General features: G+C 39.7%; 1 protein-coding gene and 1 long non-coding RNA gene across 2 annotated transcripts; both read left to right on the forward strand.

Annotated features, from left to right (window-relative positions):
* Window positions 1–811: 811 nt before the first annotated feature.
* On the forward strand, window positions 812–8,773 carry LOC132149713 (contactin-3-like). The gene is made up of 5 exons (XM_059559123.1): window positions 812–939; window positions 1,270–1,593; window positions 1,696–2,004; window positions 2,803–2,916; window positions 8,625–8,773. The coding sequence occupies exons 1-5, from the start codon at window positions 879–881 to the stop codon at window positions 8,756–8,758; spliced, it is 942 nt and encodes a 313-aa protein (XP_059415106.1). The 5' UTR covers window positions 812–878; the 3' UTR covers window positions 8,759–8,773.
* A 440-nt stretch (window positions 8,774–9,213) lies between these two features.
* LOC132148699 (uncharacterized) lies at window positions 9,214–14,135 on the forward strand. Its single transcript, XR_009434962.1, has 3 exons — window positions 9,214–9,319; window positions 13,507–13,575; window positions 13,729–14,135. It is a non-coding gene; the product is annotated as an uncharacterized LOC132148699 (long non-coding RNA).
* Window positions 14,136–14,560: the final 425 nt, after the last annotated feature.

Consider the following 14,560-nt stretch of genomic DNA (forward strand, 5'->3'; position numbering starts at 1 on the left):
GGACGCAAGGACGGTGACTGTGAAATTGAGTGTATTTTGCAGTATTAAACGCATATTTATACTGATTTCATCAGGCTCCAACAATTCTTCAAAAGAACACAAATAATCTTCTCAGCTATTGACTCGTGCGTCATCAGAACAGTGTTCAACACGCCACTGTTTCCGTTTAAAAAAGGTATTGTACTGTTTTTGTCAGGGCTGAACACACCCTAGGTCAAACAGAGAAGACTAAGACTAAGAGTGAGACAAATGGCATTCAGAAGAGAAAACTGTCAAATTTGCATTTACATTTTACATTTACATTTAGTAACAGACACTTTCATCCAAATGGACTTACAAATGAGGACAACAGAAGCAATCAAAATTAACAAAAGAGTAACAATATTATAAGTGCTGCGACAAGTCCAGATTATTCATATGAATTAGTCATTATTATGATAAATATAAATAATAAAAAGTAGATATAATAGATAGATCTAGTGTAAGAGGGTCAACTTTTTATTTTATTTTTTAGTTTTATATAGAAACGAATATAGAGTTCAAGTATTAGAGGCCAAGTGTTGCTGGAGATGTCACATTTACCAGCACCCCCACAGTCATACATACACATACATGCTACATACATAGTGTCATAATTAAATACTGCTAAAAGAGAGAAGTGAAACTAACAGAAAGACACTCGTGTGCAGAAATAAAGTCACTTTTCACACAATTGTGAGACAACACTTCTCCATTATGTACTGGAATATAAAGCAACTCGAGCAGACTTGAAACACTCGGTTGGTCAGTTCAGAGGAAGTGAACACAGGAAGAGATGATAGTGTTTAAAGAAAGAGTTGAGATCATATAATAAAGAGAAAGACTGAGAGAAAGAGAAAATGCCTGATGAGTGTCATCTGTGTCTGCTGGGACTGATCTTTCTCTCTTCACTTCTCACAGGTAAAGAAATCTGTGTTTTCTCTTCAAGACACTCAGTGGAATCAGTCTGAGAAAGATGATCAGTTAATTCTTGCCCAAATTCACGTTGTGCTCTCAGAGTCTTGTCGTTACATACAGAACACACTGAATTATTCCTAACATAGTGTTTGAGATTCAAACAGCTCTCTGATGAAGAACAATAGTTTAATCTGGAGTGTGTGCTGTTCAGGAAAAATATTATGTTTTGAATATTCAGATTTTTATGCTGTTATGCTTTATGTTTTAAATTATTAATATATAACATTCCTTTATTAATATATAACATAATGATCAGATGTTGTTGTGTTTCAGGTATCAGTGGAGTGGATGATGCTCGTGTGTTCATCAGTTCTGGTGAAGATGTCCGTCTGCCCTGTAATAATGCTCTTCATGACTGTACATCAACTACATGGCTCTATAACAGATTCAGTCATTCAGAAGCAGTTGAACTGATTCATTTAGGGAGAAAGAAAGACACAGAGAGACATGAGAGACTGAGTCTGGGGTCTGACTGCTCTCTGAACATCAGGAACATCTCAACAGAAGATCATGGATCTTACAGCTGCCAACAATGGACTGGTGTGGGTGGAGAACGACTAAGACCTGATGCTCGTGTTTATCTGCATGTTCTTCATGGTAATTTATGATTATGTGATCAATTTAAAAAGGGTAAATTCTTGATTTAATCTCTCATGATGATTGAAGAGTGTGTGATGTGTGTGTTATTCTGTGTTTCAGTCTCATCCTCACAGACTGAGATCAGTGCAGATCTCTCTGTGACTCTCTTCTGTCAGCTGTATTCATATCCTCGAGTCTCTTGTGATGATTCGGTCAGTTCTGAGAGAATTTATCTGTTCTGGGTGAATCAGGCTGGTGTTAAACTGACGAGATCAGACTCCAGATATCAGATATCATCCTCATCAGATCACTGTATCAGCTCTCTGAATACAACACTCCTGAATGAAGATCACAACAGAGAGTGGAGATGTGAAGTTACTCACAGAGATCAAGTCAAGAGCTCAGTCACATACACTGTCAAGAGTTCAGGTGAGAAAACATCTCATCAATCAGTTTTAGAGCCTCATAATGTCAGTAACATTAAGGACTGTTAGTGTCACTGAAGCAGAACAAACCGAGAAACAAAAGCTTCTTTCAGTCTGACAGAAGAAACTCAAAGCTCTGCTGCAAACTAATGAACTGCAGTCGAGTTTAACAGTCCAGAACCTGCTGCTGGGAATAATGAAGAAACTGAGACTTGACAGAAAAATGTGTGTACTTCTGGCACAGTCATCTGTGTGTGACATCACCTCCCAATACACACACACCCCTGGTTTAGTCCCGCCCCTGACACTGATTGACAGGTGTCCGTGTAAGGCATCAGAAATTCAAATGGAGTCCATTTGAGTTTTGGCAGGTTACATACACGACACAGTGAAATAGCAGACATGGTAATTAATACTGCAATTTAAATATGACAGACTCATAACTCATAAGACATGGAAAATACAGTTTTAATTTGACTTTGCTTTTCCATTTGAAACTTGGCACTGTGCATTCGCGAATGTGAAAACACAAACAGTATACAAGATTTGCAACTGTGTTTGGATTATGTCACAATTAATGCGTCCACATATGGAAAACATATTTGAAAATTACATTTGGAATTCCTTTTGAAATTAGTCCAGAAAGTCTTTCCATAAAACATACCACTTTTGTAAATGTTTTGAGTTTCAGATTATTAAATCTTGTGGTTTGGAAAATACAGTATAGAAAAATATTTCACAGACACTTGAAAACCACTGTTTTACAGTTTGATGCTTCTAAACTAACATTAATCTTTCACAGCTCCAGCTGATTCAACGACAACAGTGAATCTAGTCACAAAATCAACTACAGCAGCAGAAGTGATTTCAGTCCACAGCCCAAACTCACCTACAGCAGCAGGGATTACTACACAAGGTACAGTCAAATGAACTTTCTCTTTCTTTTCACTGAATCCTCTCGTGTCCACATTTACAAATGCATGCAATCGCTTAAAATAAATGAGTACTTTCAATGAAATAAAGTGATGAAAATTAAGGGTTATCTTATGGATTTTGAAAGTCAAGTCAATGTTCAGTTATTTTGGACTTTTTGAAGAGTTTCTGTTGAGGTTTTTGTGGTTATAACTGTGCTGAAAAGCAGAGCTCGTGGTTTGGTTGTAGATGATGACTGTGGTGTTTGTTACTTCATGCAGTGAATATGTGTTAATATGAGTGCATTAAAAAAAATATTTTATTTGTTCACTGTTACCTGTATATTTCAGCTGTAGTCAATATGATCAGTTGGTTCTGGGATTGCTGCTCTAAATTCAGTCTGTGTAAGTCCTCTAGTCAAGAAGTCATGGGTATTGAGGGTGGAAGAGAGCACTGTACATTCACTCCCTTCCACCTACAAGTCCTGCCAGCACCGAGACTTGAACCAGCGACCTTCAGGTTATAAGTCTAACTCTCTAACCACTGGGCCACAGCTGCCCCACAAACCGCTTGTGATAGATGCCAAGACTAGATTGGTACACGTCAGGAACAGCTGACTGTTGAGTGATGCGAGCTCGACTGATGTGTCCTGACTGAACTAACACAATGCTGAATTTCTCTCTGCTCTGTCCTATTTATTTTATGTAATAATGATCGGTAATGATTTAAGCCATTAGAGAAATCAGCTCTATGAGAAAATGATAGACTAGTCTGTGAAATAGACTATTATATTCTCTTCTATTCAGTGTGGTTTTCAGCTTTTAATCCTTTCTTGAGTCCTTAAATTAACATCTTTACAGAAAAATTCTTTTTTTAAACATAAAAGCTAGAATATAATGGCCAAAAACACTCTTTTCAGACAAAAGTGGATTTGTGGAAACTTTCAGAGATCAATTTGACTGTTTCTTATTGTGTTTCAGTCTCATATAAAGGAGGTATTAATTATTTAGTAACACCTCTCTTCTTAACAACTGTCAATGAAAACAGTGATGATGGAGCTTAAACTGTGTGTCATGTAGTGATTAAGTATAGAACTGTGATGTTTGCCAAACTCTGAGACGACATCAAGCTGAACTACAGCAGCAGCTCCTGCACAAGCTTCATCTTCACTATCACACACCAGCAGACCTTCTCACAGACTGGTTTTGTCCTCACAAATGTCATCTACAGACTTTCATACAAACACATCTGGCACTTTCCTGAGTCTCAGTAATGGACTGTTGTGAAAATGACCTCAGAGGATGTCAGTATTAATATTACAGTAATATTGTTGTAGTGTTTTCGCTCGGCCAGTTGTTTAGTACATTGGGATTGACTGTTTTTAGAGAACCAGCACAGATTAACTTTCTATAAAATCATCATCACAAGCATCCATTGTCTTAAAGGGATCCCTGGGTATTAAGACAACTATAGCTTAATCTAACACAAATTATGTCCTAACTAAAAATATGTAGTGGAAAAACCATACAAATTTATGCTACTATAAAAAAATCACATATTTTTATACATATTTTGGACTATGGGGGGTAGTGATGGGAAGTTCGATTCTTTTCCACGAACCGGTTCTTTCTGACGGTTCATTTCAATAAACCGGTTGAAAAAACAGGTTCGCCGGTTCTTTTACGCTCGACGTAATGACGTCTTTGGCGATGACGTAATGGCGTCACGTCTATTAAGCATTCAAATATATAAAGTCAGTAATCATAACTTTAGTCAGTTAAAAACGTCATAATCATGAAAAGTTTACAATTAAGTTTTGCAACAATGCACCCAAATACAGTAACAGCAATAATGTGCATGCAAGGATTAAAGTCTTGAAGATATAAAGTAAATAAATTAGGTGTCATCAGCGCAGAAACCATGATCCACTTACTATACATAATCCATTGCGATGTATTTGTTATTAAATGAACTTACGTTTAGCCAGATTGCCCTTCATTCAAGCCTTCGGTTTACCCACGCTCAAAACAATAGTACAGAATCAGTTCAGAATCAATCACCAAAAGAATCAGTTCGGTTCAGACACGCAGTGAGTCAGTCGGCTTTACGCTAAATTACGCATGCGCAGTATCATCAGCTCCTCGGCTCTCGAATCAGACGCGTCCGAAAGAAGCGGTTTTCGGTTCAGTGTACTGGTGATCCGAAAACCGATGCAACCGGTTCTTGACTCGAGAACTGTCTCAGGTTACGTATGTAACCATAGTTCCTTGACTATAAATAAGCACCGGGAGAGCACGTCACTATCTTCTTCGTCTAAAGCTTGCGTCCGAAGCATGGCAGGGAGCTAGAGGACACAGTGTCTCGTTCCCCACTCAAGGAACTATGGTTACATACGTAACCTGAGATAGTTCCCTTTCGAGGGAACTTCGAACCGCGTCCTCTAGGGGCTGCTTTGAGGAACAGTATACCCACGCCGCCATGCTGAGGGGAGTGCAGGCCAGAATCATGGTGAGCACTAAGTACCAACTCTACCATGGGAGTTGGCCCTGGGACGTTTAGACGGCTGTCTGTGACAGTACCCATTATGGCCAAAAGGCCTAAGCTAAAAACTCAACTTAATTGTTAGGGCCTCAGCCCAGGGTAGAGCTGAAGGCTTGGAATCAGAAAAGATTCCTCTAAAGGGATACGGCTAAGGACCTAGCATTTCTACCAAGTCTTGCCTGTCACACAGGGGCTACCGCTAGCTTACGCATAAGCTTGCTGAAAGAGCTGTCTCGACAGTTCTCTAGTAGCAACACCCTGTTTAGATTGGTATCCGAGGATACATAGGTGGAGTGGCGCCCAAGATGAACAGGGCTTTTACCAACTCAACAAAGGGCACGAAGCAACCGAGCAAAACCCTCACCATATAGAATTTTAGAAAGAACGCAGAATATTAGCGTGCGAAATTACCACAGTGTGGATTTCAGAAAGTGTGCAATGACGTGCACGTGCACACTTACCATAGCATGGATTTTCAAATACTGTTCTAAGGAAGGGCTCTCGTGGCACTCTGATAGAGCAGCTCATAGATGGAATAGTGTATCTCAAAACAGTATGATTGAGAGTCATCAACTCGATCTATGGAAACAATACTGGAGCGCTCTGGGGAAAAAACAGAGAACTCAAATGAGAGGAGAACTCCGAGCTCACAGTTGCGCGCTCATAGGTGACCCTTTTTTTTTGGAAAAATGGGAGCGCTGCTAAATTACCACAAGAATCACCCAAATAGCCCCTCATGTTGAGGGAAGCGATGCTTGAGGTGTATAAACAAATTCACACTGGCTGAATGGAGCCCAAGGAACCAAGGTCTAATCTTCTCAAGAAAGGGAACGAAGCGGAGCGCGTAACCCTTATCGTACAAGATTTCAGAAAGTTTGCAGAGTCTTGCGTGCAAACTTACCACTTGTGGATTTTTAGAAAGTGCGCAAAGTGTTCACGTGCACACTGACCACCATGTGGTTTTGAGAAAAAACAAATGAAATTTCCTGCAGTGCTGTGCCAGACCTGATGATCAAGGTGGCTCCCTCAGAAACCTGTGATCTCAGCTGCCTAATACCGGAACATGAAGCCGGATGGCTGCTGCTGGCGAGTGTTTAGTAAACACTGTAACTGAGCACTGCAAAGGAAAAGCTCAGAAGGCTAAACCTGAACATCGAGAAGAAAGCATTTTCTTTCCTCCCGATGTCTGCCAGTTTCATCCACAGATGTCTCTCCGCTTCCACCATGGCCGCCATAGTCCTGCCCATGGCGGAGGCAGCCTGCTTGGTAGCAAGGAGAAAGATCCGTGGTGCGGCGCAGCTCAGCTACCATATCAGAAAAAGGCCCCTGCCTCTATCCAGGTCTCTTAGCAGATCAGTCTGATATGCTTGAAGTACCAGCATTGTGCTGTAATAAAGCCACAGCCTGACCTGCTACTGCGTATGCCTTGCCATTTAAGCGAGATGATTTTCTGAAGGGGCTTAAATGGCAAGGAGGGATATTAAGAGAGGATGTTTCCCCTGCAGAAAGAAAAAAAAAATTCACAGATAAAAATTATTTATAATTATTTACAAAAAATTTTGCTCTTTCTACAGGGGGCATTCCCTCATAGCCGTTGGCGCATCACCTCGATGTCGGCAGATTACTTTCATGCCGAAACCGATGGATGGGAGAAGAAAATGGCATCTTTGATTTCTTTTTAATCTCTGTATGGAGATCATGCAGAAATAAAAGGCTCACCTGAGCTGGAGGGTTATGGTCAAAAGGTAATTTTTGCTCAATAACCTCAACAGCTCTACATACGCAGGGCAGGAGAATTGAGAAGGCTCAGCCTCAGCTTTTTCACTTTTTCAAATATTTCCTGCTTTTCCTGGGTAAAAACCCAGCAGAGCACTAACCTCAGTATCAGAAAGTGTTAAAGATATTACATCATCCTCCCGAGGCTCTCTCTCGACCGCCGCCCTTTTTTCTTTTTTTTTACGAGTGCGAAAGGGAAAATCCCTCTTTAAACCATTCAGACAGATCCACCTGTATTCTCACGAGCTCATTCACTTCCATGCCTCAACGCGGACAGGTCCTGAACCGCGGGAAGCAGATGGCTGCCTTTTTTCCCCTTTTTCTTTCAGAAGAGAGACGAACGTGAGCGGAGCTTTTTCCATTGAAAAAATGCTCACAATGCACGCAGATTGCCTCCTCAAAGACATCGCGTGCGTGCTCTTCACCCAAACAAATAACGCAAAGATCGCGCGTGTCATCGGGTGTCAAATAACGCAGACACGGATGCACACATCGTCTAAGCGCTTGCTAGTTGTCACCATGATAAACAGAGAAAGATCGCCCTTACCGGTTCTTTCAGATGCACGCTTAAAACAAAACAGTCAGTGAAGACGAAGAAGGTAATGACGTGCTCTCCTGGTGCCTGTTTATAGTCAGGCCAGCAGTGACGTCGGAGGCTGTCGCCGGCCAACAAGTTGGTGTTTTTTTCAATGTATACTTCAGACACGGGTCACGACGAGGTGTTCCCCAAAGCGGCCCCTAGAGGACGCAGTTCGAAGTTCCCTCAAAGTTCCCTAAACGAGAACTGCTCCAGCAGTGGGCGTGTTCATTTGTTATCTGGCTCAGCTCGGTGTTCATCTTCAGTTCTCTCTTCACAGCAGTTCAGTCAGTGTACTGTTTGAGTGCATGAATTACTCCGGGATATTGGTTTATTTCAACTCAGAGGGAGTGTCAGTCACGTTAAAAAAGTAAAAGGTTTAAGTGAGTGGTTCAACCGGTTCACTAAGAAGAACCGGTTAAATGTAACTATTTGTTTGTGAATTCGGACATCGCTACTGAGTTGTGTCGCGGTAGAAAAGTGTCAGGAGCTCACCGAGTGCAACCATTTGACGTCATCAATGCAGAATCTACTGTGCACATAAAATAATGGTGCCCCTCCCCCATACTGTGGAAACGATGTTGATTTTTTTAAATAACTTAACATCTTTCATGGGTTTTCTATTACATATTTCAATAAAAGACATCAAGTTATATTAAGCTATACATGTGTTCATACCGAGGGATCCCTTTAAGGATAATAATGCTTTTATTAAATAAATAATTTATCATTTTATTTGTATCAGATGTCTCTCTATATTTGGTTAAACACAGTAAAGCTGATTGATTGTGTCTCTCTGTATCGTCTCTCTTTCTCAGTGACTGTGATTATGATTGTTGTCGGTGCTTCATTCATTCTTCTCCTTCTTGCTCTGATTCTTTGGCTGATGATTCGTAAAAAAAGATCCGGTGAGTTTCTAGAGTTCAGTCCAGAACATCTGACTCAGTATTAAACAGAGTTAAACTAATGTTTGTATTCTGTAGTACTAGAGTCTTCTGGACTCTTTCAGAAATCACTTGTCATCTGCTTTAGAGACTGTGTTGAGTGTTTGATCATAACTGTTCCCATCTCATTATTTTTCAGCTGTCGGAAGAGCGACTGATGACTCTGGGGTGAGTTTTGTAGGTTGATCATGAGCTGTTAGTGTTCATGAGCTCCACAGAGGTCTGATTCTGAAATATCATACTCTTATAACTCACATTAGATGATGACAAGAATATTTCTACTGTTTCTGCTCTAAAGATCAGCGATAGAAATAAATATAATGGACCAGTGACACAATCAACATTTCCATTCATCCTACTCATGCTGAACAATATGATTCATCTTCAATGATTTGTGTATATTTTCATATCTGTGTATATTTGAGACTTAATCAGATAATTATCCTGTCATTTTACGATAGAGTCCATCATCCAGAGCTGGGAACAACTCATTGTTTTGTGAGTCACAAGTAAATCTTGAGTCTTTGCATTCAAGTCCCAAGTCAAGACGGACAAGTCCAAGTCGAGATGTAAGTCCTCATCTTTATGCTACAAGTCCTAAACAAGTCATTAGTTCTGTTTGCCCAAATTAGCATCTCTGTTTTAATTACTACAGTTCATTTCATGTCATTAATAGTAAATAGTAAGTATAATTAAGTATCATGAAAATAAATATATAATAATTAGTGGTGGTTCGTGGAGGAATTAATCATTGTTTGTGAACAAATCGTAGGCCTAAGTGAATGAATAATTTCGTTCATGTTCACTGTTTCATTTTTAAATAATTCAGTGATTTTAATGAATCAGTAAAGTAAAATATTTATAACTTTTCTAGAATGTAAATCAGACGCTCATTTTTCGCCACCTACTGTCGTAGATCTACAGAACTAGACAGTTTTAATGAAGCTGAAAAATTTATATATAACAATAGTTATAATGTATCGGCTACAAATCCTTAATAACAATTAGAATCCATCAGTGAATGGATTTAATAGACGGAAGGAATGAAAACTCTATATTATTTTATGTTGTTACATAGGCTATTCCTTTCACAAATATTGAAAAGAAATTATTCAAATTTCATGCAGTCATGGAGAGGAGTGCGAAATAGTGATTTAGTTACAGACATGAGACTGCACAAAGTCAAGTCTCGAGTCATGTGACTCAAGTCCACAACTCTGCTGTCATCATAACATCACGTCTGTGAATATTTGAGAGTTACTCTGGTCGCGTTACAGTAGGATCGGTCATCATAACATCGCGTCTGTGAATATTGGAGAGTTAGTCTGGTCAAGTTACAGTAGGATCTGTCATCATAACATCGCGTCTGTGAATATTGGAGAGTTACTCTGGTCGCGTTACAGTAGGATCGGTCATCATAACATCGCATCTGTGAATATTCGAGAGTTACTCTGGTCGCGTGACAGTAGGATCTGTCATCATAACATCACGTCTGTGAATATTTGAGAGTTACTCTGGTCGATTTACAGTAGGATCTGTCATCATAACATCACATCTGTGAATATTTGAGAGTTACTCTGGTCGATTTACAGTAGGATCTGTCATCATAACATCACATCTGTGAATATTGGAGAGTTACTCTGGTCGCGTTACAGTAGGATCGGTCATCATAACATCGCGTCTGTGAATATTGGAGAGTTACTCTGGTCGCGTGACAGTACAATCTGTCATCATAACATCACGTCTGTGAATATTTGAGAGTTACTCTGGTCGATTTACAGTAGGATCTGTCATCATAACATCACGTCTGTGAATATTGGAGAGTTACTCTGGTCGATTTACAGTAGGATCTGTCATCATAACATCGCGTCTGTGAATATTTGAGAGTTACTCTGGTCGCGTTACAGTAGGATCGGTCATCATAACATCACGTCTGTGAATTTTTGAGAGGTACTCTGGTCGATTTACAGTAGGATCTGTCATCATAACATCACATCTGTGAATATTGGAGAGTTACTCTGGTCGCGTTACAGTAGGATCTGTCATCATAACATCACGTCTGTGAATATTGTAGAGTTACTCTGGTCGCGTTACAGTAGGATCGGTCATCATAACATCACGTCTGTGAATTTTTGAGAGTTACTCTGGTCGATTTACAGTAGGATCTGTCATCATAACATCACATCTGTGAATATTGGAGAGTTACTCTGGTCGCGTTACGTAGGATCGGTCATCATAACATCGCATCTGTGAATATTGGAGAGTTACTCTGGTCGCGTTACAGTAGGATCTGTCATCATAACATCTCGTCTGTGAATTTTTGAGAGTTACTCTGGTCGCGTTACAGTAGGATCTGTCATCATAACATCGCATCTGTGAATATTGGAGAGTTACTCTGGTCGATTTACAGTAGGATCTGTCATCATAACATCACATCTGTGAATATTGGAGAGTTACTCTGGTCGCGTTACAGTAGGATCGGTCATCATAACATCGCATCTGTGAATATTGGAGAGTTACTCTGGTCGCGTTACAGTAGGATCTGTCATCATAACATCGCGTCTGTGAATTTTTGAGAGTTACTCTGGTCGATTTACAGTAGGATCTGTCATCATAACATCACGTCTGTGAATATTGGAGAGTTACTCTGGTCGCGTTACAGTAGGATCGGTCATCATAACATCGCATCTGTGAATATTGGAGAGTTACTCTGGTCGAGTTACAGTAGGATCTGTCATCATAACATCGCGTCTGTGAATTTTTGAGAGTTACTCTGGTCGATTTACAGTAGGATCTGTCATCATAACATCACATCTGTGAATATTGGAGAGTTACTCTGGTCGCGTTACAGTAGGATCGGTCATCATAACATCGCATCTGTGAATATTGGAGAGTTACTCTGGTCGCGTTACAGTAAGATCGGTCATCATAACATCGCGTCTGTGAATATTTGACAGTTAGTCTGGTCAAGTTACAGTAGGATCTGTCATCATAACATCACGTCTGTGAATATTTGAGAGTTACTCTGGTCGCGTTACAGTAGGATCGGTCATCATAACATCACGTCTGTGAATTTTTGAGAGTTACTCTGGTCGATTTACAGTAGGATCTGTCATCATAACATCACATCTGTGAATATTGGAGAGTTACTCTGGTCGCGTTACAGTAGGATCGGTCATCATAACATCGCATCTGTGAATATTGGAGAGTTACTCTGGTCGCGTTACAGTAGGATCTGTCATCATAACATCGCGTCTGTGAATTTTTGAGAGTTACTCTGGTCGCGTTACAGTAGGATCTGTCATCATAACATCGCGTCTGTGAATTTTTGAGAGGTACTCTGGTCGATTTACAGTAGGATCTGTCATCATAACATCTCGTCTGTGAATTTTTGAGAGTTACTCTGGTCGATTTACAGTAGGATCTGTCATCATAACATCACATCTGTAAATATTGGAGAGTTACTCTGGTCGCGTTACAGTAGGATCGGTCATCATAACATCGCATCTGTGAATATTGGAGAGTTACTCTGGTCGCGTTACAGTAGGATCTGTCATCATAACATCGCGTCTGTGAATTTTTGAGAGTTACTCTGGTCGCGTTACAGTAGGATCTGTCATCATAACATCGCGTCTGTGAATTTTTGAGAGTTACTCTGGTCGATTTACAGTAGGATCTGTCATCATAACATCACATCTGTGAATATTGGAGAGTTACTCTGGTCGCGTTACAGTAGGATCTGTCATCATAACATCGCGTCTGTGAATTTTTGAGAGTTACTCTGGTCGATTTACAGTAGGATCTGTCATCATAACATCACATCTGTGTATATTGGAGAGTTACTCTGGTCGCGTTACAGTACAATCTGTCATCATAACATCACATCTGTGAATATTGGAGAGTTACTCTGGTCGCGTTACAGTAGGATCGGTCATCATAACATCGCATCTGTGAATATTGGAGAGTTACTCTGGTCGCGTTACAGTAGGATCTGTCATCATAACATTGCGTCTGTGAATTTTTGAGAGTTACTCTGGTCGCGTTACAGTAGGATCTGTCATCATAACATCGCGTCTGTGAATTTTTGAGAGTTACTCTGGTCGATTTACAGTAGGATCTGTCATCATAACATCACATCTGTGAATATTGGAGAGTTACTCTGGTCGCGTTACAGTAGGATCTGTCATCATAACATCGCATCTGTGAATATTGGAGAGTTACTCTGGTCGCGTTACAGTAGGATCTGTCATCATAACATCGCATCTGTGAATATTGGAGAGTTACTCTGGTCGCGTTACAGTAGGATCTGTCATCATAACATCGCGTCTGTGAATATTGGAGAGTTACTCTGGTCATGTTACAGTAGGATCTGTCATCATAACATCACATCTGTGAATATTGGAGAGTTACTCTGGTCGCGTTACAGTAGGATCTGTCATCATAACATCGCGTCTGTGAATTTTTGAGAGTTACTCTGGTCGATTTACAGTAGGATCTGTCATCATAACATCGCGTCTGTGAATATTTGACAGTTAGTCTGGTCAAGTTACAGTAGGATCTGTCATCATAACATCGCGTCTGTGAATATTTGAGAGTTACTCTGGTCATGTTATTATGTCTGTATAATAGACGTTCACTAAACCTGTAGGTGAGATGAACATGACTCTGTTTCTCCTAATTGTCTGCTGCAGCTGTGTGTAATAATGAGTCTGCTTCATTTAACAGCTTGATTTACTATATTTTCACTGATGTTTAGGAGCAGACAGATGATGTGACTTATACTGAAGTTACTGTGGTCAGTAAAGACAGAGCCAAAAAGAACAAGGTGAGCAAACACTTCTTGTCCTCTCATGGATGTGCACCTTCTCTCAGTGTGACCTTTATCTCTCTTATTCTGATATAAATGTGTGGTGAACTGAGCTCAAACCTCATGCTGTAATAACTGTGGGTTGAAACAGTCTCTGTGATGTTGATTCAGGTTTGCTGTGATGATAAAGTGACTTACGCTTCCATCGGAGGAGCAAAAGCTGAAGACTGCAGTCAACTTTACGCTTCTGTGAACAAGAACCATCACAAATCAGGAAAATAATCATACAATAATCAGAATGAGCTTTATTTCCAGGTATGTTTACACATACAAAGAATTTGTTTTAGAGACAGAAGCTTCACAGTGCAACATGACAGGATGACAGTGAAAAAACAGGACACAGATAATAATAAGAAGAAGAATATACAAACATACAAAATAGACAATGTACTAAATAGCTAAAACAAAATATGTAATACAGACAATTATGTATGTACAGTTAAATGTGTTAAATAAATTGTATACTATTGTATACTAGTGTTGTGTGTTCCACAGTTATTATCAAGAGTTCATTAGATGGATTGCATTAGATGCATTAGAAGTAAGAAACTGTTCCTGTGTCTGGTCGTTCTGGTGCTCAGTGCTCTGTAGCGTGGCAACAGTTCAAAGAGGGAGTGTGCTGGATGTGAGGGATATATATATATATATATATAATTATTATCATTATCATTATTTATTTATCTATCTATTTTCTTCTTATTCTAGTTACAAAAGTGATTTAGTCAAGAGCAGTGAGAGATTTTCTCTCACAGTTGTTTGATTAATATGAATGGCAGACAGGACGAATATTGGCCAGCTTCCCCTTTAAGATATGTGCTTTCTCTCACAACTGTTTACGTTCCCTTAAGACCTAAATGACTGTGTTTATGAAGACATTTGCATTTGGATGCATATAAATGTTTATTCAATCGTTCAAAGACAATAAAGCAGCAAAATTGCTCAT

This window comes from Carassius carassius, chromosome 9 (assembly GCF_963082965.1).
Source record: "Carassius carassius chromosome 9, fCarCar2.1, whole genome shotgun sequence".
NCBI lineage: Eukaryota > Metazoa > Chordata > Actinopteri > Cypriniformes > Cyprinidae > Carassius > Carassius carassius.

Excerpts from the sequence above, each read along its gene's own strand:
- LOC132149713 (XM_059559123.1), top strand. The coding sequence starts at position 879 with ATGCCTGATGAGTGTCATCTGTGTCTGCTGGGACTGATCTTTCTCTCT. Across the intron at positions 2,005-2,802 it reads ATACACTGTCAAGAGTTCAG|CTCCAGCTGATTCAACGACA; the intron begins GTGAGAAAACAT and ends AATCTTTCACAG. Across the intron at positions 2,917-8,624 it reads AGCAGGGATTACTACACAAG|TGACTGTGATTATGATTGTT; the intron begins GTACAGTCAAAT and ends TCTCTTTCTCAG.